The sequence below is a fragment of the Eschrichtius robustus genome, chromosome 11, assembly GCF_028021215.1.
Source record: "Eschrichtius robustus isolate mEscRob2 chromosome 11, mEscRob2.pri, whole genome shotgun sequence".
Classification (NCBI taxonomy): Eukaryota; Metazoa; Chordata; class Mammalia; order Artiodactyla; family Eschrichtiidae; genus Eschrichtius; species Eschrichtius robustus.
The window spans coordinates 106,856,781-106,876,999 of record NC_090834.1 but is presented as its reverse complement, the minus strand read 5'-3'; the positions used below and the strand labels follow the sequence as shown (position 1 = coordinate 106,876,999).

General features: G+C 61.5%; 2 protein-coding genes across 4 annotated transcripts; both read left to right on the top strand.

The window, feature by feature from the left end:
* Positions 1-293: 293 nt before the first annotated feature.
* Positions 294-6,606, top strand: MEN1 (menin 1). Of its 2 annotated transcripts, none has more exons than XM_068555929.1 (10): positions 294-364; positions 751-1,211; positions 2,193-2,401; positions 2,591-2,719; positions 3,006-3,046; positions 3,122-3,209; positions 3,772-3,908; positions 4,330-4,465; positions 4,917-5,081; positions 5,302-6,606. In XM_068555929.1, the coding sequence occupies exons 2-10, from the start codon at positions 767-769 to the stop codon at positions 5,782-5,784; spliced, it is 1,833 nt and encodes a 610-aa protein (XP_068412030.1). In that variant the 5' UTR covers positions 294-364; positions 751-766; the 3' UTR covers positions 5,785-6,606. The 2 variants fall into 2 exon arrangements, with proteins under 2 accessions (XP_068412030.1, XP_068412029.1); XM_068555928.1 differs by having other exon boundaries at positions 321-352.
* Positions 6,607-6,962: 356 nt separating this feature from the next.
* Positions 6,963-19,167, top strand: MAP4K2 (mitogen-activated protein kinase kinase kinase kinase 2). Of its 2 annotated transcripts, XM_068555522.1 has the most exons (32): positions 6,963-7,082; positions 7,206-7,263; positions 7,489-7,579; positions 7,665-7,729; positions 8,034-8,089; positions 8,408-8,455; positions 8,542-8,584; positions 8,985-9,057; positions 9,136-9,267; positions 9,343-9,405; positions 9,773-9,854; positions 9,946-10,053; positions 10,487-10,565; positions 10,685-10,743; positions 11,383-11,426; positions 11,512-11,550; positions 11,645-11,678; positions 11,805-11,910; positions 12,001-12,089; positions 12,166-12,207; positions 12,322-12,406; positions 12,501-12,580; positions 12,667-12,727; positions 12,816-12,933; positions 16,551-16,609; positions 16,689-16,792; positions 16,881-17,058; positions 17,808-17,876; positions 17,995-18,081; positions 18,328-18,398; positions 18,498-18,553; positions 18,657-19,167. In XM_068555522.1, exons 1-32 carry the CDS (start codon positions 6,987-6,989, stop codon positions 18,742-18,744), a joined length of 2,463 nt encoding a protein of 820 aa, XP_068411623.1. In that variant the 5' UTR covers positions 6,963-6,986; the 3' UTR covers positions 18,745-19,167. The 2 variants fall into 2 exon arrangements, with proteins under 2 accessions (XP_068411623.1, XP_068411624.1); XM_068555523.1 differs by lacking the exons at positions 8,034-8,089; positions 8,408-8,455; positions 8,542-8,584.
* Positions 19,168-20,219: the final 1,052 nt, after the last annotated feature.

The following is a 20,219-nucleotide window of genomic DNA, read 5'->3' as shown; positions in this document are numbered from 1 at the left end:
CAAGTGCTGAGGATGCCTGCTCACTCTCCGGACTACAACTCCCAGAATGCACTGCGGTTCCTCTGCCTACCTGGGTCTGCGTGAAATGGAATGACCAATCCCTGAGGACCTCAGGAAGGTGGCGCTGCCTCCGCTCCTCATCTACCTCTGGGTTCTGCAGCGCCCAGAGCAACGGGACTACCACTCCCATAAGCCACCGCGGACTGGCCGGCCCAGCCACCATTTCAAGACTTGGCAGGGACAGGGGCGGGCCCCGGACTCCACTTCCCGGCAGGCAGTGCGGTCCGAGGGGGCGGAACTCCATTTCCCAGCAGGCTCCAGGCGGCGGGCGCCGCTGTGCCTTGTGTGGGATGTAAGCGCGGAGGTGGGCGCGGGGGACCGAGGCCAGGACTCTCCTTGGGACTTGGGGGGCCTGGCCTAGGGGCGCCTTCCGGGCGGACTCTAGGGCCCTGGGGGTATGGGCGCAGAGAGGGGGCGGGGCGGCCATTGGGAGTCCTCAGTGGGGTCCTAGGGGCGCACCCCCATCGGGGCCGGGGCTCCTGGGGTTGTGGGGGACAAGAAGGCCCCGCAGCCTCGGCTGAGGGGTCTCTTCGACGAAAGAGGGGGAGCAGATGAGCGGAGCGTGAAGGGGCGGGGAAACAAGGGATTGTGTCTGTGAGTGTGTAGGGGGGTGTGGAAAGCTAGTCGAGCCTGGGAGGGGGACTCCTGGGCCGTGCCCACCCGACCCTCCCTCCCCACGCTCGCCCGCAGGCCGAGGCCCGCCGCCATGGGGCTGAAGGCCGCCCAGAAGACGCTGTTCCCGCTGCGCTCCATCGACGACGTGGTGCGCCTGTTCGCTGCCGAGCTGGGCCGAGAGGAGCCGGACCTGGTGCTCCTATCCTTGGTACTGGGCTTCGTGGAGCACTTCCTAGCTGTCAACCGCGTCATCCCCACCAACGTGCCCGAGCTCACTTTTCAGCCCAGCCCTGCGCCCGACCCTCCTGGCGGCCTCACCTACTTCCCCGTGGCCGACCTGTCCATCATCGCCGCGCTCTATGCCCGCTTCACCGCCCAGATCCGCGGCGCCGTCGACCTGTCTCTCTACCCGCGAGAGGGGGGCGTCTCCAGCCGCGAGCTGGTAAAGAAGGTCTCCGATGTCATCTGGAACAGCCTCAGCCGCTCCTACTTCAAGGATCGGGCCCACATCCAGTCCCTCTTCAGCTTCATCACAGGTTGGAGCCCGACAGGTGGCAAGGGGCGAGAATCCTGTCTCACGTGTGAACCTTGGCCCACTTTTTCACAACACTGTGTGGTTTACAGAGCCCTTTTGAGACCTGTAAGCCTTGTGAGGTGGGGCAAGTGTTATGTCCCCCTTTGCAGCTAGGGAAACTGAAGCCCAGAGAGGGAAAGTGATCTTCTAAAGTCACACAGAATGGCAAGGCTGGGACTGAACCCCAGTCACTTGACTCCAAATCCATTAGCCCACCCTCTGCCCCCTCAGCACCCCCCTCCCTGCCATTGAGCAGCTACAGGAGTCCTGCAGCCCAGCCTGAGGCACAGAGGGCAGCAGCAGATTTAGGGAGTGAGGAGCCAAAATCGGGCTACATTTGAGCCAATTCCATGAAATATCTATGAACATGTTTTGAAAGTGAACAGACCAGGGCTTCACCTCAAGAAACTGAAGGCTCAGGGCTTGCAAAGAGCTTTCCACTTTGATCCAAGCCCAGCTGACTGGCAGTCAGGTCCTGGAGTGCCATATTGAGAAGGAATCTGAGGCTGCTTCTGAGCTTAGCAGGAAAAGAATACAGAGAGAAATTGGGAGTGTCTGCCAGTGGGTGTGTAAAAAGAGTGTTGGCTAGTGTCCTGTTTTTGCCGTCCCCGGTTATAACCTAATAGGTACAATAAAACGAGGAAATTCTTTAATTAGCAGAAATATATAATACAGTTGCAGAGAAAGAGAAGAGACAGGGTCAAAAGCTGGGTGGAACTACAAAAGATCCAAGGTCTCCTGTTGAGGATGGGGAACGTAAAGGGGGAGGGAGAGTCTCTGAACACGTAGGAGGAAAGGGATAGAGGGAAGACGGGCAGGAGTGCCTGAGGTTTGAGCACAGGCTTGGAGGTGAGTGTGGGAGGGTGCATGGCCCATCACTACCTGGTCCCTTCCCCCAGGCCAGAGCTCAGAGGACCCTCTTTCATTACTTTCCCTTCCACAGGCACCAAACTGGACAGCTCTGGTGTGGCCTTTGCCGTGGTGGGGGCCTGCCAGGCTCTGGGTCTCCGGGATGTCCACCTGGCCTTGTCTGAGGACCATGCCTGGGTAGTGTTTGGGCCCAATGGAGAACAAACAGCTGAGGTCACCTGGCATGGCAAGGGCAACGAGGACCGCAGAGGCCAGACAGTCAACGCGGGTGTGGCTGAGCGGGTACTGCACCCCTCCCCATACTCTCCTAGCCCAAGCCACCCAAGAAGCTCTGCTTTCTTGGGCCATGCTCCCCTCTTCCTATCACCACCTACATATGTCAGGAAGGGGAGGGTCCCCTTCCTGGCTGTCATTCCCTAGAGCAGGCACAGGTAGGCCATCGTGAGACATCTGGTCTTGTCCTCTCCCAAGAGCTGGCTGTACCTGAAAGGATCATACATGCGCTGTGACCGCAAGATGGAGGTGGCATTTATGGTGTGCGCCATCAACCCTTCCATTGACCTGCACACTGACTCCCTGGAGCTGCTGCAGCTGCAGCAGGTGAGGGGTGCCTGTGGGACCCTGGGCCCGGGCGCTTTCCCTTCCTGAGCTTCAGCTCCCCCTTCTGTAATGTGGGTGAATCATTCCTGGCCTGGACTTTCCTCGGGCTCTTGGGAGGGGAGAATTGAGACATGAAAGCGCTTTGACTTCAATAAGGGGCTAGTTCTGAATTCTGGCTTTTCCCACCTGGTGGGAGGTCCCTACTGGTGCTAGACCTCCGTCTGCCTGGTAGACTGAGGACCCCCCTCTCTCCTGCCAGCTCACACTTCTCTCCTTTGGCCCCTAGAAGCTGCTCTGGCTGCTCTATGACCTGGGACATCTGGAAAGGTCAGTAGAGGGAAGTGGCCAGGCTGGGCTTCGGGGTGGGCTGGGGGGCAACTTGGACTCATGAGCCTTTCCCAGGTACCCTATGGCGCTGGGGAACCTGGCAGATCTGGAGGAGCTGGAGCCTACCCCTGGCCGGCCGGACCCACTCACCCTCTACCACAAGGTGGGGACATCTCAGGAGGGTACAGAAGGGAGGTGCAACGATGGCTGGGGTTCCCTTCTATCTGGGGACTGGGAGGGGGCAGGTGAGGTGAGAAGAACTTTGTGTGTATTGGGGGGTACCGCCCATCCAGTCCCCATTTTGTATTTACCGTGTGCATATTCAGGGCAGTCAGGGCTGTCTGAGGAGTGTTCTGGGTTACCTGCCTGGGAGTGGTAGGTCCCGGATTTGTCCCCTCGGCCCTACCTTTTCTACTGCCTATCATTGTCCTTCTTGGAGTATAATGGAGGTCAGACACTGTGAGAGCACTGAGGCGGGGGTGTTAACTTGGTGGGGCTGCGGGTAGGAGGGACATTGGGCTGGGCTTGGAAGGCCAGCCCAATGCAGACCTACAGACCCAGGGAGGAACACCTGGTAGAGAGGATGGCCCGGGGTGAGGTCACGTGGGAGATGAGACTCTCTGGCATCTTCCTATTGCTCCTCCTGGGTGTGATCCAATGGGACATTTGTGCCACCTGGGGCAGCTGGGAGCTGTCTCCCTGAGGCCCCTCTGCTCTATCCCCAGGGCATTGCCTCAGCCAAGACCTACTACCGGGATGAGCACATCTACCCCTACATGTACCTGGCTGGCTACCATTGTCGCAACCGCAATGTGCGTGAAGCCCTGCAGGCCTGGGCCGACACAGCTACTGTCATCCAGGAGTGAGGATCCCCCCACGGGGCCCCAGCCTGGCCTTTCTTCCCCTTCCACCCAATTTCCAAACACCCTCGTCCAGGAGGGAGGCCTGGGTCCCAAGCCCTATCCCCTCTCCATCCAGTCAGCAGGCAGCCAAGGCCACCATCACCCAAGAGGTAGGGACCCCTGATGAGAGCTTCACGCCTTTCCTTCCCTCCCCTCCTCCTAATTTCTAACCACTGTCATCCAGCTGTGGAACCTGCATTCCCCACCCCCCTCCTCACTCTTGCTCTGGGCTGACAGACACCACCATTTTGGAGTGAGGACCCCAACCGTTCACTCAGTCCCTGGATGACCCCGGAAAAGAAACCGGGGCTCCATCCCCTGCCAGGTCCCTGGGGGTACCCACCATGTCTGAGACCCCACAGTGCCCTGCTGCTCTCACAGCTACAACTACTGCCGTGAAGACGAGGAGATCTACAAGGAGTTCTTTGAAGTAGCCAATGATGTCATCCCCAACCTGCTGAAGGAGGCTGCCAGCCTGTTGGAGGCCGGCGAGGAGCGGCCAGGGGAGCAGACCCAGGTGAAGGGCTGGACCTCCAGCCTGTGTACACCTTCCCACCTGAGCAGGGCTCCCAGTCACAGGACGTGGGACTGCTGCATGGGACTGGGGATGGCACAAGACAGGTGGCCCAGCTCAGGCAGACAGCTGTGTTCTCGTATGCAGTAGCTGAGGGCCTGGGCTTGGGTTTGAGGAGTTGAGGTAAATGGGGTGGAAGCCCCTCTCTTTCTCTGTCAGGGTCACTCATTCAGCTGAGGGGATGAGATGGAGGTAAGGGATGGTTCCTTCCTCCTCCCAAGTCCTGGCTAAGGACTGGTTTTATAAAAGGAAGGCGGTTCTAAGAATTCTCTCCATCTATGCTCACATCTGCCAGAGCCAGGGCTCTTTGTCCAGGCGAGAGGTCTCGCCTGTGCCCTCTGATGAGGGGTGAGTAATGGGGTCTGAACTGTGCCCTCCTTTCCCCCTTTCCCAGGGCACCCAGAGCCAGGGTTCTGCCCTCCAGGACCCAGAGTGCTTCGCCCATCTGCTGCGATTCTACGATGGCATCTGCAAATGGGAAGAGGGCAGTCCCACGCCCGTGCTGCACGTGGGCTGGGCCACCTTCCTTGTGCAGTCCCTAGGCCGTTTTGAGGGACAGGTGAGGGACAGCTGTGCAGGGTGGCTGGGGAGGACAGGTGGTGACAGCAGCTACAGCGGAGTCAGAACCTTTGTAGCCCTGAAGGGGATCTGCCCATCCCCTTTGGGTGCGGGTGAGACCGAGGCTCCACGACAGGATGGTCTTGGCCGGGTCTTGGGGTTCCACCCACTGGCCTGCAACCTCTTCCTCCGCTTGCCCCCCCCCCCCAAATCCGGCCCAGGTGCGGCAGAAGGTACGCATAGTGAGCCGAGAGGCAGAGGCGGCCGAGGCAGAAGAGCCGTGGGGCGAGGAAGCCCGAGAAGGCCGGCGGCGGGGCCCGCGGCGGGAATCCAAGCCTGAGGAGCCTCCGCCGCCTAAGAAGCCGGCGCTGGACAAGGGCCCAGGCGCGGGCCAGGGTGCGGTGCCAGGACCCCCCCGGAAGCCCCCAGGCACCGTCCCGAGCACTGCCCGCGGCCCTGAAGGCGGCAGCGCGGCTCCGGCGCTGGCGCCCGCCGCCTCGCCGCCACCGGAGGGTCCGGTGCTCACTTTTCAGAGCGAGAAGATGAAGGGCATGAAGGAGCTGCTTGTGGCCACCAAGATCAATTCGAGCGCCATCAAGCTGCAGCTCACGGCGCAGTCACAAGTGCAGATGAAGAAGCAGAAGGTGTCTACGCCTAGTGACTACACTCTTTCATTCCTCAAGCGGCAGCGCAAGGGCCTCTGAAGTACCCGGGTCTCAGTATCGGCCCACTCGGAGCCCGCCCTCAATCAGGATGAGGCTCCACCCCAGCCCCCCTAGCGAGCCCAGGCTCCGCCCCTGGCCTAGGGGCCTAGGCCCCGCCTCCAGGCCGCACCCCTACCCGGAACTCAGGCTGCAGGTTCCCAGAGTAGGCTACCCAGCGCCCGAATCGAGGGCTCTGCTCAGTCACTGGAATATAGAGCCCATCCCCCAGGATCCCAGCCGGCCAATTGAAACCTTACCCTGAGTCCGTCACCCATCTTTAAAGGTCCAACTACGGGAAGCTCAGGCTCCATCTCAGAACCGAGGCTCCAACCTTCGGCCTAACCAGTGTTGGCTCGGGGTTGCTTCCAGCCCATAGGGCTGTTTCACCCTAAACTCTAGGAGCGCAGGTCCCACCCACAGCCCGGGAACCAAGGACCCCGCTCAGCCTCTAGGAGTACGTTTCCGCACTTCAAAATTCCATTCCTTGGGAATCCAAGCCCCCTACCGCTAAGCACCTAAGTAACGCTTCCAGAACTTGGAAATCCTAGCTTCCTCCCTTCCCTGTCGCGAGTCCGGGACACGAAACTCCGCTCCCGGCGTGTGCGAATCCTGAGCCCCACCCGCTTCCTGACCAAACTGGCCCCAGATCAGAGCAGACCTCTCTTCCGAACCTCTGGGAACCTCCCCGGGGTCCATCCCGTCTCGGGGGACTCTGGAGGAAATCTGCAGGGGTTTGCGAGTGGGTGAGGGGAGCCTGATCGCTTCCTGTTTTGTACATAGATTTATTTTTCAGTTCCAAGGAAGATGAATACATTTTGTAAAAAAAAAGTACTTGTCCGTGTTTCATCTGGGAATTTGGGAGTGGAGCTCCCCCTCTTTCCTCTGCCTTCCGGCCCTCCGGGCTTCGGGCTCCCCACCTGTAGAGCGCGAGGAACCGGTGGCTGGCAGAAGAGCTTCGGCACCATCAGCTCGTCCCGGGCTCGGGACTTTCCCTAGCCGCCGAGGGCCGGTCCCGCGGGCGCCTCCTCCCGGCCGGGCGGCGGGGCATCCCCGGCCTGGCCCCGCCCCGGGCCCCGGCCCCGCCCCCGCGGCCTCGGAGCCACCGGCGCCCGCCTCGGCGGTCCCACCCCGCCCCGCCCCGCCCCGCGCCGCCCCGCGCCGGCTCCGCGGCTCCGCAGCTCGCGCCCGCCCGGCGCCGGGCCATGGCGCTGCTGCAGAATGTGTCGCTGCAGGATCCGCGGGACCGCTTCGAGCTGCTGCAGCGCGTGGGGGCCGGGACCTATGGCGACGTCTACAAGGTGCGCCGGGCGGCGGGACGGGCGGGAGAGAGGAGAGGAGGGTACGCGCTCCGCGCCCTGCTGCGGGATCCGGCCCCCAGCCCCGCCCCTCCTCATCTCGCTTCACCCCCTCCGCCCCTGCAGGCCCGCGATACGGTCACGTCCGAACTGGCCGCGGTCAAGATAGTCAAGCTAGACCCAGGTGAGGGCCCGGAGCCAGGGCCTCAGCTCTGGAGGGAGGGCAGAGGGCCGCAGAGCGGGCGCGGTGTGAGAGTTGACATTTCCGAGACCCCCTGAGAGGCAGGCCCCGGGAGGTACTGTCCGCTGGCACCTGTCTGCCCTGGAGAGGAGAGGCACTCTGTGCCCATTTTGCAGATGGGGGCATTGAGTTAAGGCGGCCCCCTTCATGAAGCCCTGTGTTTCCCAGGGGACGACATCAGCTCCCTTCAGCAGGAAATCACCATCCTGCGTGAGTGCCGCCACCCCAATGTGGTGGCCTATATTGGCAGCTACCTCAGGTGAGGCTGCTTTATCCCCTTGCCTGCCCCCAGGCAGCCCCCATATGGCCCTGCCATGTGCCCACCCCAGCTCTGTGTCACCCAGGAATGACCGCTTGTGGATCTGCATGGAGTTCTGCGGAGGGGGATCCCTGCAGGAGATTTACCACGGTGAGGGCCAGGACTCCAGGCCACAGAGGGTCACAGCCTTCTTCCCATCCCCACCGCAACACAGGGCAAGAGGGGAGAGCTGGGGCCCTGGATTTGGGCCCCTCTCCACTTCTCACTAGCTGTGTGACCTTGAGAGAAATGCTATCCTTTTCTGGGCTGTATATCCCAGCCTATGTCGGGAGGGGATATGGCCAACTCCCCTTTCACCAGTAATGCCTGCTGCTTACCCCACACAGGGTGGAGACTGGGAGGGTCAACATATCCCCCCAGACCCCCCTGCCAGCCCTTACCCCTCCCATTTCAGCCACCGGGCCCCTGGAGGAACGGCAGATTGCCTATGTCTGCCGAGAGGCACTGAAGGTAGCTGGGCCCATAGGGCTACTTACACCCCCAGTCCCCTGGAGCAGGGCAGGGAGCCCAGCTGGCCAGTGTGTGTGTTGGGGGGTGGGGTGGGTGGAGTGCTCAGGCAAAGGTGCCTGAGGGGCTGTGGGTCCTGGGGGGAAGGGGCCCCAGCCGTGTGGCCGGAAGCAGCCCATTTCCCTTTTGGCTCAGTCATTTCCTGTTTGGGGAGAGGGGAGGAGGAAGCAGCTTGGGTGGGGGGCCCCCGTCCTGAGAGGGGGTTCAGGAGAGGTGGGATATACTGGGTAGCTGCTCTCAGGGGCTCCTCTTCGTCCCCAGGGGCTGCACCACTTGCATTCTCAGGGGAAGATCCACAGAGACATCAAGGTAGGGGTCTGGCCAAGGGCATCGTGGGAGGGAGGAGGAGGCTCTCGGGGGCACCAGACGGGATTCTCTCTCCTCCATTCCCACAGGGAGCCAACCTTCTCCTCACCCTCCAGGGAGATGTCAAGCTGGGTCAGTACCCTGGGGACACAATCAGGGTGAGGGTTCTATGGGAGCTCCTGGAGTCTTAGAGCCTACTTTCAAGTGCAGCTTGTCCTTGAGCAAGTCATTTTACCACTTGAGCCTCAGTTTCCCCATTTAGAAAGTGGAACAGTTCTCCCTTCCTGTTAGAAGTTGGATGTGGTTGGGTACGTAGGGAGTCTAACATGGGACCGGGCACGTGGTCATGGAGGGAAGGTGCTTGACCCCTCCCAGGAGGGGACCTGGCCTTGCCTTGTGCCTGTGGCAGTTGTGGCTGAACCTGGGCTGCCTATTTTCTGAGCCCTGCCAGGTGCATCCTGAGCCTGAGCCCTGGACGTGGGTGGGGAGTGGCAGCCAGAGGTCGGGTGAGAGCAGCTCTTTCTCCCTGCAGCTGACTTTGGGGTGTCAGGCGAGCTGACGGCATCTGTGGCGAAGAGGAGATCTTTCATTGGGACTCCATACTGGTGAGGCTGCACCTCTGACTGAGGGGGTGGGGGCCACAGTGGGGCACCCGGCCGTCTCATCTGTGACCCCGCCTCTAGGATGGCCCCGGAGGTGGCCGCCGTGGAGCGCAAAGGTGGCTACAATGAGCTGTGTGACATCTGGGCCCTGGGCATCACCGCCATCGAGCTGGGCGAGCTGCAGCCCCCTCTCTTCCACCTGCACCCCATGAGGTCAGCTGAATACTTGCCCCTTGCCTGACCCCAAGAGCCCTGTGACCCTCGACCCCTGACCTGTGGTCTCCATAGGGCCTTGATGCTGATGTCAAAGAGCAGCTTCCAGCCGCCGAAGCTGAGAGACAAGACTCGCTGGTGAGGGCCCACATCCCTTGCTGGGGCCCCCTTTTCAGCCCAGCCCCATGGGGGCGGAGGAGCCTTCTGCCACCCCCCGGGGTGCAGCCTCAAGGGCCCTGCCCTCTCTGGGCCTCCACAGACCATCCGCAGGAGGGGCCTGGGCCCTGCTTCTGGGCTGGGGACCAGTGTGGACAAAGAAGAAGGGCAGATGGTTGATGACGGAGGCGCTGCCGGGTCGCAATAGCAGTGTTGCTCAGGCCAGCTGCCCTCGGCCTCAGGCTGGCTCCTTCCTGGGCAGGCCCAGCAGACTCCTCTGGAGCAGTGGCAGGATGGCCTGCCTGAGGGCTAACCTGGGCCTGCGGGTGGGGTCTCTTGTACCCACTAGGACCCAGTATTTCCATCACTTCCTCAAGCTTGCCTTGACCAAGAACCCCAAGAAGAGGCCAACAGCAGAGAAACTCCTGCAGGTGGGAGGTAGAGGGGTGGGGCAGGGGGCTCGATGCTCAGAAGCAGGGACCCGGAGGCCAGGGACCAACCTGCACCCCCTCCATCCTCCAGCACCCCTTCACGACCCAGCAGTTGCCTCGGGCTCTCCTCACACAGCTGTTGGACAAGGCCAATGACCCCCACCTGGGAACCCCCTCCCCAGAAGACTGTGACCTGGAGGTAAGTGAGAGCAGCTGGGGACTGGGTCTTGGCCTGGTCTGGTCATAAGGCATGCAGAGATGACAGAAGTCAAGGTCCCTTCAGCTTGTATGTTTCCAGCACATGCAGCTTCAGTCTGGTCGAGCCCACCCGTTAGGAATCTTCCCTGAGCCGGTTTGCCTCCTTGTCGCCCCCCTGTGATAGGTTCTTGCCCTTGGCCCGGCATGACCGTGACCCCAGTTAAGCCATCTTCTGCTTTCTCTGTGATCTTTGGCGAGTTACTTGCCTCTCTGTGCTGGTTTTCTCATCTGTGAAACGAGGGTGCCATTTAATCTCGCAATAATCTCAGGGCGTTTTCGTGAAAACAAACACATCAGTGTGTGTAAAGCAGCTCAAGGAGTACCTGGTGTGAGGTGGGCGTGGACACGTGTCCACTGTCTGTGTTCTCTCGTAGACTTACGACATGTTTCCCGACACCATTCACTCCCGGGGGCAGCATGGCCCAGCCGAGAGAACCCCCTCGGAGATCCAGTGTGAGTCTGCTTTGGCGGGGGGCTGTGTGGATTGGGGGGCTGTGCGTGTGGATTTGGTGTGAGTTTCGGGGTCGGTCCTGAGGCTCTGGCGCCCTAACCCCTGGATCTGGGCCCTCCAGTTCACCAGGTGAAATTTGGTGCCCCACGAAGGAAGGAAACAGACCCACTGAACGAGCCGGTGAGGGGCTGGCGGCGTGGCAGGGTGGGGCGCAGGGCTGGGCTGGGGAGCTGTGCGGGTGACCGAGCACCGCAAACTCAGGAGCCTTGCAGCAGCAGCAGCCTGGCCCTCGGGCCCGGGAGAGCTGTCCAAGCAGGCCTGTCCGCCCAGGGACCCGGAAGCCTGGGGGCTCCTTCCTGGCGCAGGTTGTTTTGGACAGTCGGCTGGGGGTGGCAGGGTGACCACGCCTTTCTAAAACGTGGGCCTGTCACTCGTCTGAGGACGCCCCCGCCCCCTTCGGCACGTCCTTCTCTGCCTCGGTCGCTGTGACTGCTGGGCTGGCTGACTCACCATCTCTGCTCTCTCGCTGTCTCTCCTTATTGGCATCTCTCTTCACCCCCACGATCTCAGTCCCTCCCTGCCCTTCTCTCTCACTGTCTCTCTGTCTCCTTCTCTCTCGTTGTTTGTCTGTTTGGCCCTTTTTCACACTTTCTTGGCATCTTGTTGTCTCTCTCACAGTCTTCTTGCTTGTTACCGATCTCACTTTCCATCTCTGTCTGTCTGCCATCTCTCTCTCCCACAATCTCTCCAGCACTCTCTCATGTTGCCTGTCTGTCTCTCTGCCTCCCTCCCGGTCTTTCTGACTCGGTTTCCCCACAGTGGGAAGAGGAGTGGACGCTGCTGGGAAAGGAGGAGCTGAGCGCGTGAGTGAGGGGGAGGGAAGCTGCGGGGGGTGGGGGGGGCGGCAGGAGGAAAGGCTGACCTCTGATCCCTTCCCCTCCTACCCAGGAGCCTGCTGCAGTCAGTCCAGGAGGCCCTGGAGGAAAGGTGAGGGGCCAGGGCCCGGAGCAGGTGGGGGCCAGCTGGGCTCAGGACCCAGTCACATCTCACACCTCGTCTCCCTCTGATTTGTCCCCGACAGGAGCCTGACCATCCGGCCAGCCTTGGAACTCAAGGTACGGAGAGAAGGGGAACGGGGGATGGGGATGGGGGGCAGTGCGATAGCGGGTGCAGTTGGAGTGGGGGTAAGTTACAGGGTCCCCTGCTAACAGCTGGGCTGGGTCCCCTGACCCTCCTGCCAGGAGCTGGACTCCCCAGATGACACCATAGGAACCATCAAGAGGGCCCCATTCTTGGAGCCATCCCCCACTGCGCCTCCAGCTGAAGACCTTCAATCCAGCCTCCCAGGTGAGCCCCAGGCTCGGGGGACCAGGAGGCAGGCCCTGGGAGGTAGAGGGTGGTCCAGGACCGGAATTCATGGCAAGTCTGTGCCTGCAGGAACCGCACCTCCACCTCTCCCAGGCCCTGACAGCCCCCCACTGCTCTCCACTGCCTGGGCCACCATGAAGCACCGGGAAGATCATGAGGTGAGGCGGTGCTGTAGCGGGGGTCGGGGAGATGGGAGGCTGGGGCTGTGGCCCTGACTCCTTTCTTCCTTCCCAGAGGTCATCCTGCCATGGGCTCCCCCCGACCCCCAAGGTGCACGTAAGTGTTTGCGCATGGCTCCACCTCTGCACCGCCTGCTGCCCCACCGCCTGCGGCTTCCCCCGCCCCGTCCCCCCAACCTAGTGCTTCATCAGCCTCTTGCCTCCTCTCCAGATGGGTGCCTGCTTCTCCAAGGTCTTCAATGGCTGCCCCCTGCGGATCCACGCTGCTGTCACCTGGGTTCACCCTGTCACCCGGGGTAGGCTGGGGGCAGGGAGGAAGCAGGAGCCTGGGAATCCCCAGCTTGGGCCAGGGGACGTGGCTGACCTCTGACCCCATACCCAAACCTGCAGACCAGTTCCTGGTGGTGGGGGCCGAGGAAGGCATCTACACCCTCAACCTGCATGAACTGCATGAGGATACGCTGGAGAAGGTGAGGCCCGGCTGGCGGGGGAGGGCCGAGGGCCTTGGGCGTCTGGGGTGCTGACCCCTGTCCATCTGTGGCTCTGTGGCCTCCAGCTGATTTCGCACCGCTGCGCCTGGCTCTACTGCGTGAACAACGTGCTGCTGTCACTCTCAGGTACAGTTGGGGCAGGCGGGGGCAGGGCCAGCGCCCCACCCACCAACACTCTCTGAGCCCCTCTCCCCTCCGTCCCATCCCTCCGCAGGGAAATCCACGCACATCTGGGCCCACGACCTCCCAGGCTTGTTTGAGCAGCGGCGGCTACAGCAACAGGTCCCCCTCTCCATCCCCACCAATCGCCTCACTCAGCGCATCATCCCCAGGTCAGGGACCCTGGGGAGCCTGGCCCTGCGGGGATGAGGGAGGAGGGAGAGGCAAAGGGACAGAGCCAGGGCTGGAATGCAGCCTTTCCCGGTACTGAGACGGTTGGGATCTGAGACACGTCACTTGGCCTCTCTGAGGCCTGGTTTCCTCATAGGTCAATACAGTTGGTAGCCTCCCCTCCGCCTGCACCCAGGCCTGTCGGGAGGGAAGGAGACAGGGCATGTGAACGTGCCTGGCAAGCTCTGGGAGCTGCGGTGGGTAGGCTGTGGGGCAAATGTTTCCTGAGAACCTACTATGCGCCAGGTCTTAGGCTGGGCTTAGGGATGACAAATCAAATGAGTTCTTGACAGTCAGCTCCTGGGACTGAGGTGCGCCAGAGGGAGAGCTGGAAGGGGTGGGGAGGCCTCAGAGAGGCCAGGCGAGCTCGCGGAGTTTGACAGAGCGTTGGGGGTCTTCCAGGCAGATGAGCTAGGGAACAGCCTTCTAGCAGTGGGAGGAACAAGTGTGAATTCTCGTAGGCGATCGGGGGAGTCGCAAGGTGTTTGGCCCGAGCTAGGAGGGGGAGCAGCCCAAGAGGAAGCTGCACAGGTGGCAGAGCCCTGCCGTTGACGCCAGGCCCAGGATCTGGGCTTTGTCTGCCTGGCAGCGGACCTGGAGCATCTTAGAAGGGTCCCTCTGTACATCAATCAGGTTTCTTCCTGTTGCAGGTGATTCAACTTGCTGGCTTAAGGACAAAAGGGAATTTAACGGCTAGTGTAGGAGTAGGGTCAGCTGCATGCCCAGCTGGATCCAGGCTTAAATGGCATCTTCAGGCATCTTCCTGCATCTCCTGGCTCTATTTTCCTCTTGTCACCTTCATTCTCACTCAGGCTTTCTTGTCCAGTGATGGCTGCCTGCAGGTCCAGGCCAGCGTTCCACTAGCTAACAACCCAGTGGAACTGGAACCTCTGTTTCCAAGTAATCCCCACAAAAGTCCAGGGCCAGTTCTCACTGGCCTAGCTTAGGTCCATGCCTACCCCTGGGCTAGTCACTGTGGAAGGGGATGAGGAGCCAGGGCCCAGGCCTGCGTCCCGTGCCCTCTCCTGGAGCTGGGGGAAGGAGAGGGGGGCCTGCCTGGGCAGATGGAACCAGGAGCGTCTGCTGGCCGCTCTGGTGACAGTGGCAAGGATGAATGGAGGGGGAGGCTGACGAGAGGGCCTGGAAAGGAGGCCGGTGTAGTGACCCCAGGCAGTGTGAGAACTAGATGGACTCCAGCAATATTTAGGAAGTGGGATTGACAGGATTTGGGGACTAATCAGAGTGAGGTGGAGGGAAAGGGAGGGACTGGGAGACCCCCAGAGAGCAGACTGTGTGGTGCGTTTATGGGGCAGTAGAGTCCCTCATTCAGCCATTCAGCACCTAGCGTGCGCCAGGCAGTGTCCTGGGCGTGAGATACACCTGGGAACTGGAGACCCTCATATTCCCCAGACTCTCCTGTTGAGACAGACGACAGTGGACATGAGAAGGAGTCTATGCGGTGGTGACACAGAGGGGAAAGTGCCCGTGGAGAAGAGCAGGGTGGTCAGGAAGGACCTCGCTGAGAAGGTGCTTTTTGAGCAAAGACTCGGAGGGGTTGATAGAGCAAGTCCTGAGGGTATCTGGGGGGCTGGAGCCGGCCTGCCTGTATGAGGAACAGCAAGGAGGCCAGTGAGTCCAGGTGGATGGAGTGAGAGAGAGCTGGCCTCCGAGGGCTCTGTAGCCACAGTGAGGGCTTTGCCCCTGACTCAGAGCAGCCTGAGGGCCACTGCAGAGGAGTGGCGTGACTGAGGTTTTCACGGGTCACTCTGGCTGCTGCGCTGGGAGGAGACTGGAGGGGACGCGGGCGGACGCGGAGACCCGTCAGGAGGCTGTGGCACCATCAGGTGGGACGTGATGGCGGCTTGGGCCAGGGAGGCCGTGAAGGAGGAGAAAAGCGGTCAGAGTCCAGTTTTATTTTGAAAGCTGAACCAACAGGATTTCCGGACAGTTGGTGGATGGAAGAGAAAGAGGAGTCAAGAATGACTCCAAGGTTTTGGCCTAGACAATGGGAAGGATGGCGCTGTCATCAGCTGTGGGTGGAGCAGAATTCAGTGTTGTCACGTGGAGTTTGAAATGTGCAAGTGGGACCTCAGCCCTTGGCGGGGGCTGGGGGGTGGGGGGTGGCGCTGAGTTCTGAGGGGGAAGGTGGGCTGTGGGCTTAGACATCGTCATGACCAGGTGGGTGGTGGAAGCCGGTGGGGAGGGCGGGGGAGGCCGGGCCATGGGCAGATGAGGGGCCCAGGGCCATTATTCAGCGGGCTCGCTTGAGGACCACATCGGGAGCCCCGTGGCCTTGGGGCTTCCTGACCTCAGTCCCAAGCCAACGTCTGCTTTGGCCCAGGACCTGCAGGAAACAGGCCCATTACAGGCCCAAGTCACAGGCAGCTTTGGGCGTGTGTTTGGGAAATCACAGTATCACAGCAGAGATCTCGAATTGTTGGGAAAAAAAACAAAAAATATCCGCCTCTGTCCCATCTGAAGGCCAGCTGGGAAAGAGAGTGGAAGGAACAAGGAGAGAGAGAAGAGTGAGGACAGAGGCGGAGAGAGAGGTGCTGGCTTCCTTGGTGGGGCCCACATCCCAGCAGAGGGTGCAGACAGGGCTGGGTCACTGGGAGGAGGTGGCAGGGCTGCTGACATGTAGCCCTGTTCCCCAGAGGAAGAAACAGGTTTGGAAGGTCCCCTGAGGGTTTGGGGGACAGCCAGTAACCAAATGAGGGACCCCACTTCTCCCTCGGCACCAAGGTGAGCCACCCACTGGCCACCCCATGGAATAGCCTGAGCTGAAGCAGGAGAGGGCAGGGCGTTTGCCGTTTTGTGAGTCTTCATCTCCTCCGCCCGGCTTGCTCATCTGTGACTTGCAGCGTGTCGGGTGGGGACTGGCCCTGAGTGCTCTGGCCGCCGGAGGAGCTGGAGGCTGCATTAGCTTGCCGCCCTCCCACACCCTCGTTTTCTCAGTTATTTCTTTACTTACACCCTGCCTTTGCCTAAAAAGTATTTTCGATGACTGGAAATAGGTGGGAAAGTAATAACAACGGGATGAGAAAAGTTAGCCTTTTGTGAGGGCACCTGATGTGCCAGGCTCTGCTGCAAGCTCCTCCCCTGAGTTAACTCATTTAGGCCTCACTGCGACCCTGTGAGGGGGGGTACCACGGTTATCCCCAGGCTGCAGGTGAAGCAGCTGAGGCCCGGAGAGGTTAAGTCCCGAGGGTACTGCAGGTGAAGCTGCAGGTGAAGCAGGTGAAGCAGTCGAGGCCCAGAGAGGTTCAGTGCCCTGCCCCAAGTCGCACGGTGAGAGGTAGCTCTGTGATCCAAACCCCTGGACTGGATGTACACGCTCCAGGCTGTATAGGGGGTGCTGGAGCCACGAGCACTGCGTCACATCCTGCGCAATTCACAGCTTCATGGCTCCTTGGATACTCGGGCCAGGGGCTTGACCTCTCTGAGCCTCGGTCTGCCACCTGTGAGGCGGGGAAGGTGTTAGTACCCGCCCCTTAGGGCTCTGCAGGGGGCCTTGCCCAGGGTGGCACCCGTGACGCCTGCCCTGGTTGCCACCCCACAGGCGCTTTGCCCTGTCCACCAAGATTCCTGACACCAAAGGCTGCCTGCAGTGTCGCGTGGGTAAGAGCTGGGCGAGGTGGGCGGGGCCGGGTGGGCGCGGGTGGGCACAGCCCCGGGCCCACCACCCCCTCTCTCGCAGTGCGGAATCCCCACACAGGCAGCACCTTCCTGCTGGCCGCGCTGCCCACCAGTCTGCTTCTGCTGCAGTGGTATGAGCCGCTGCAGAAGTTCCTGCTGCTGAAGGTGCGGGGCCGGTGGGGGGGACCCCCGGGCGGGTGGCAGGGTTTCTGGGAGGAGAAATGGAGACCTGAGCGGCCCCTGCTGCCCCCAGAACTTCTCCAGCCCCTTGCCCAGCCCAGCAAGGATGCTGGAGCCGCTGGTGCTGGATGGGAAGGAGCTACCGCAGGTGTGCGTGGGGGCCGAGGGCCCCGAGGGGCCCGGCTGCCGCGTCCTGTTCCATGTCCTGCCGCTGGAGGCTGGCCTGACGCCGGACGTCCTCCTCCCACCCGGTGAGCTGGAGGGCCAGGCTGCTGTATGTGAGTGTGTGTGTGAGTGTGTGCATGTGCATGTGATATATATAGAGAAAGAGGGAGAGGGAGAAGTTCCTCACAGCTTACGGCGCCACAGAGACCTTGGGGACCCGAAGCTCCCAGCCTCTCTTCAGCTCAGCAGCTAAGAAAACCTGACCAACCCTGCAGGGGCTGCAGGGACAGAGCCAAGCTGGGGAAGGCGGGTGCCAGAGGCCTCCATTCTGAGCAAGGAAGCAGGACACTGGGTGTTGGGACAGCTCAGGGGAGCGGAGTGAGTGGCAGGGGGTAAAGAAAGGGGAAGGTGCCCTGGACCAAGTCCTTGCGGTGGCCCAGACCCCCAGCCAGGGGTCTCATGGGATTTTACTCTTGATCCTCACAATGGCCCTGCAAGGTAGGCATCGTCGTGCCTGGGTTACAGATGAAGAAACTGAGGCCCAGAGATTCGAGGTCACACAGTGACTGAGTCATGAAGCCTGGCTCTCCTGACTGCAGAGCCCCTGCCCTCCCAAGCCTCCCTGGGCCTCAGCCCTGCCCCTTGCGATGGGCCACTTTGCTGCCAAACATCAGTTCCCCTGCTGTGCAGTGAGACTGGCCATCGTGACCCCACCCGGCTGTTGTGCAATGCACTTGTGGTGAAAGCTGGCTGATGCACACCTCCAGCTTTTCCTCTTGGGGCCAGAGTAGGGCTGGTGGCTCAGCCAGGCCGTGTCTCCCTTCTCTGCCTGCAGAGGGGCTTCCGGGCTCAGCCCAGCAGGTGATCCAGGTGGACAGGGACACAGTCCTAGTCTGCTTTGACCGTGAGTGTTCCTGGTATCAGGGCTGGGGACTGGAAGCGGGTGGTGAGGGAGGCCAGGTGGGTCTGTCTCCCCAGAAGGGAGCCACCCCACCCCGCCCACCAGCCCGCCCCCTGTGCAGGCTGCGTGAGGATCGTCAACCTGCTGGGCGAGCCCACGGCGACGCTGGCGCCTGTGCTGACCTTTGACTTCCCCATTGAGACTGTGGGTGAGTGAGCAGACAGAGGTGGGGGCGGCAGTATCCCTGGCCTGGAGCACATGATGTGGCCCCGGGGCCCGGGGCTGGCAGCGGGACAAGGAGGCAGGTCCCCCAGCCCCTCTGGAGAGCCATCCTGCTCACCTGCGGCCCAGTCTGTGAGGACCTCTGTGGCCCAGACCTGGGCCCAGGCCGTAGCTGGGGGAGCCAGTGTCCCCAGGGCAGGTGCAGGGCTGATGGCCGCCTGGCCCCTCCTAGTGTGTCTGCAGGACAGTGTGCTGGCCTTCTGGAGCCACGGGATGCAAGGCCGCAGCCTGGACACTAATGAGGTGAGTGAGACTCAGGAACCTGGTGGCTCCCCACCCAGTTGTCCCCACCTTTTAGGAGAGGACCCGCTGGGGTGGCCTCAGTGCCCCTTTTCTTCCCAGGTGACCCAGGAGATCACAGACGAGACAAGGATCTTCCGAGTGCTTGGGGCCCACAGGTAGGACACGGTGCCCCGGCCTCCCCTTCAGATGCTCTCCAGGCCAGGTGGAGGTGCCCAAGTGTCTTCCCACCTTGCTCACCTCCGGTTCTCTCCCCTCCAGAGACATCATCCTTGAGAGCATTCCCACCGGCAAGCCGGGGGCTCACAGCAACCTCTACATTCTCACGGGCCATCAGAACAGTTACTGAGCCAGCGGGCCGGCCTGGCCAGGGGCATCCCCCGCCCGCCCCAGGCCTTAGCGGCAGTTCTTTTAGGCGGAGGGGCCCCTCCCAGATCAGAGGAGCCCAGGCCCCAGCTCTGCTGGTCTGAAGGGCAGAAATCCTGAGAAGAGTTTGGGGGCTGGGGAGGGTAGGGGTACCTACCCCACACCTCTGCAATAACTGGACCAGAGGAAGCTGCTGTCACCTCCCCCTCCCTGGCGGGCAGCCAGTCCCCAGTGCCCCCTGGCAGGGGCCCTGGGCTGGTTGGGGGCGGGCCCGGGGCTATCCATTCCATTTGGTTCCACATTTCCTTTCCACTCTTCCTGCCAAGAGCCTGCCCCTGTGCTCTGTCCTGGGGAACATGGTATTTAAAAGAGAGACTATATTGGTATTAAAGCCGGTTTGATTTTATTCCACTGGTTCCTCTGGTTTGGGGGGAGCTGAGCCCACCTGCCTCATCTCCCTCTACCTCTCCCTCCAGCACACCTTTCTTTCTGTAGCACCAGGTGCTGTGGATATAACATGGAAGGGAGGCCACCAGTGTTCTGGTGGCTCTCTCATGGGGAGCCAGGCAGAGGTGAGGGGGAGGCCATGGCCCCCCGTGGCATCTCAGGGTCGCTGTGTCTTCCTGGGCTCCCTTGCTCAGCATGAGCCCTCAGCCTTGCAGTGTGAGGTCTCTTTTGTGGCCAAGGAGTCATGCAGATGGGGCCGGGGGAGGCACTAAACGAGGGACTCATCCGAGCACCCCTGTCTCATACGAGATCTCACCAGGTAGCCTATGGAGAGGCCCGCCAAGGGCTGCTCCACCCAGCCCCGGAGAGGCTGCAGCCTTTGGAGACAGCCTGCCCTGACCTGTATCCCCCACCCAGGCCTGGGGCTGCCTCCCGGCCTCCCACCTGCTGCCTGGATATCAGTTGCTCTGTCAGGCCAGGATTCCTGAACATGGGTGTGCTCACCACGCTAGACTCTGGGAAGATTAGCCTGTGTCCATTTAACAAGAATTCCCAGAGGGTCTCTTCAGTGCCCATCCCTGGGCTCCCAGAGGGGTCCCTACCAAGATGTGGACCAGCCCCCAGTGAGGGGAGCTGTCCTTGCTGGAGCCTGCGTCTCGAGGGCACATTCGTCCACCCGTTGCTGGCCTTGTGCTTTGCATCGTCATTCTCCCACTTTTCCCTCGTAGCGGGCTCCACGCCCCCAGGCCAGGGAGCCCCCTGTGGCCCCAGGCACTGACCAGGCTGCTCTTGACCAGAGCCTTTGGGCAGGTGAGGCCAAGGAGGCAGGATGACAGCTGGCCTTAAAGGAGGGGTCAGTTGCACAGACAGGACCAGAGCTGCGGAGGGTGGGAAGGCCTGAGTCTGGGGGAGGAGCTTGAGCAAAGGTCCAGGGTCAGTTTGGCCCGATCATCTCCCTTCTGATGTTCAAGGCAAGTGTTTGAATAAGAACTCTACACCTGGTGGGCTGTT

Excerpts from the sequence above, each read along its gene's own strand:
- MAP4K2 (XM_068555522.1), top strand. The coding sequence starts at position 6,987 with ATGGCGCTGCTGCAGAATGTGTCGCTGCAGGATCCGCGGGACCGCTTC. Across the intron at positions 11,679-11,804 it reads GGCCAGCCTTGGAACTCAAG|GAGCTGGACTCCCCAGATGA; the intron begins GTACGGAGAGAA and ends CCCTCCTGCCAG. Across the intron at positions 12,581-12,666 it reads ATGAGGATACGCTGGAGAAG|CTGATTTCGCACCGCTGCGC; the intron begins GTGAGGCCCGGC and ends TGTGGCCTCCAG.
- MEN1 (XM_068555928.1), top strand. Across the intron at positions 3,047-3,121 it reads GACCTGGGACATCTGGAAAG|GTACCCTATGGCGCTGGGGA; the intron begins GTCAGTAGAGGG and ends AGCCTTTCCCAG. Across the intron at positions 3,909-4,329 it reads ACAGCTACTGTCATCCAGGA|CTACAACTACTGCCGTGAAG; the intron begins GTGAGGATCCCC and ends CTGCTCTCACAG.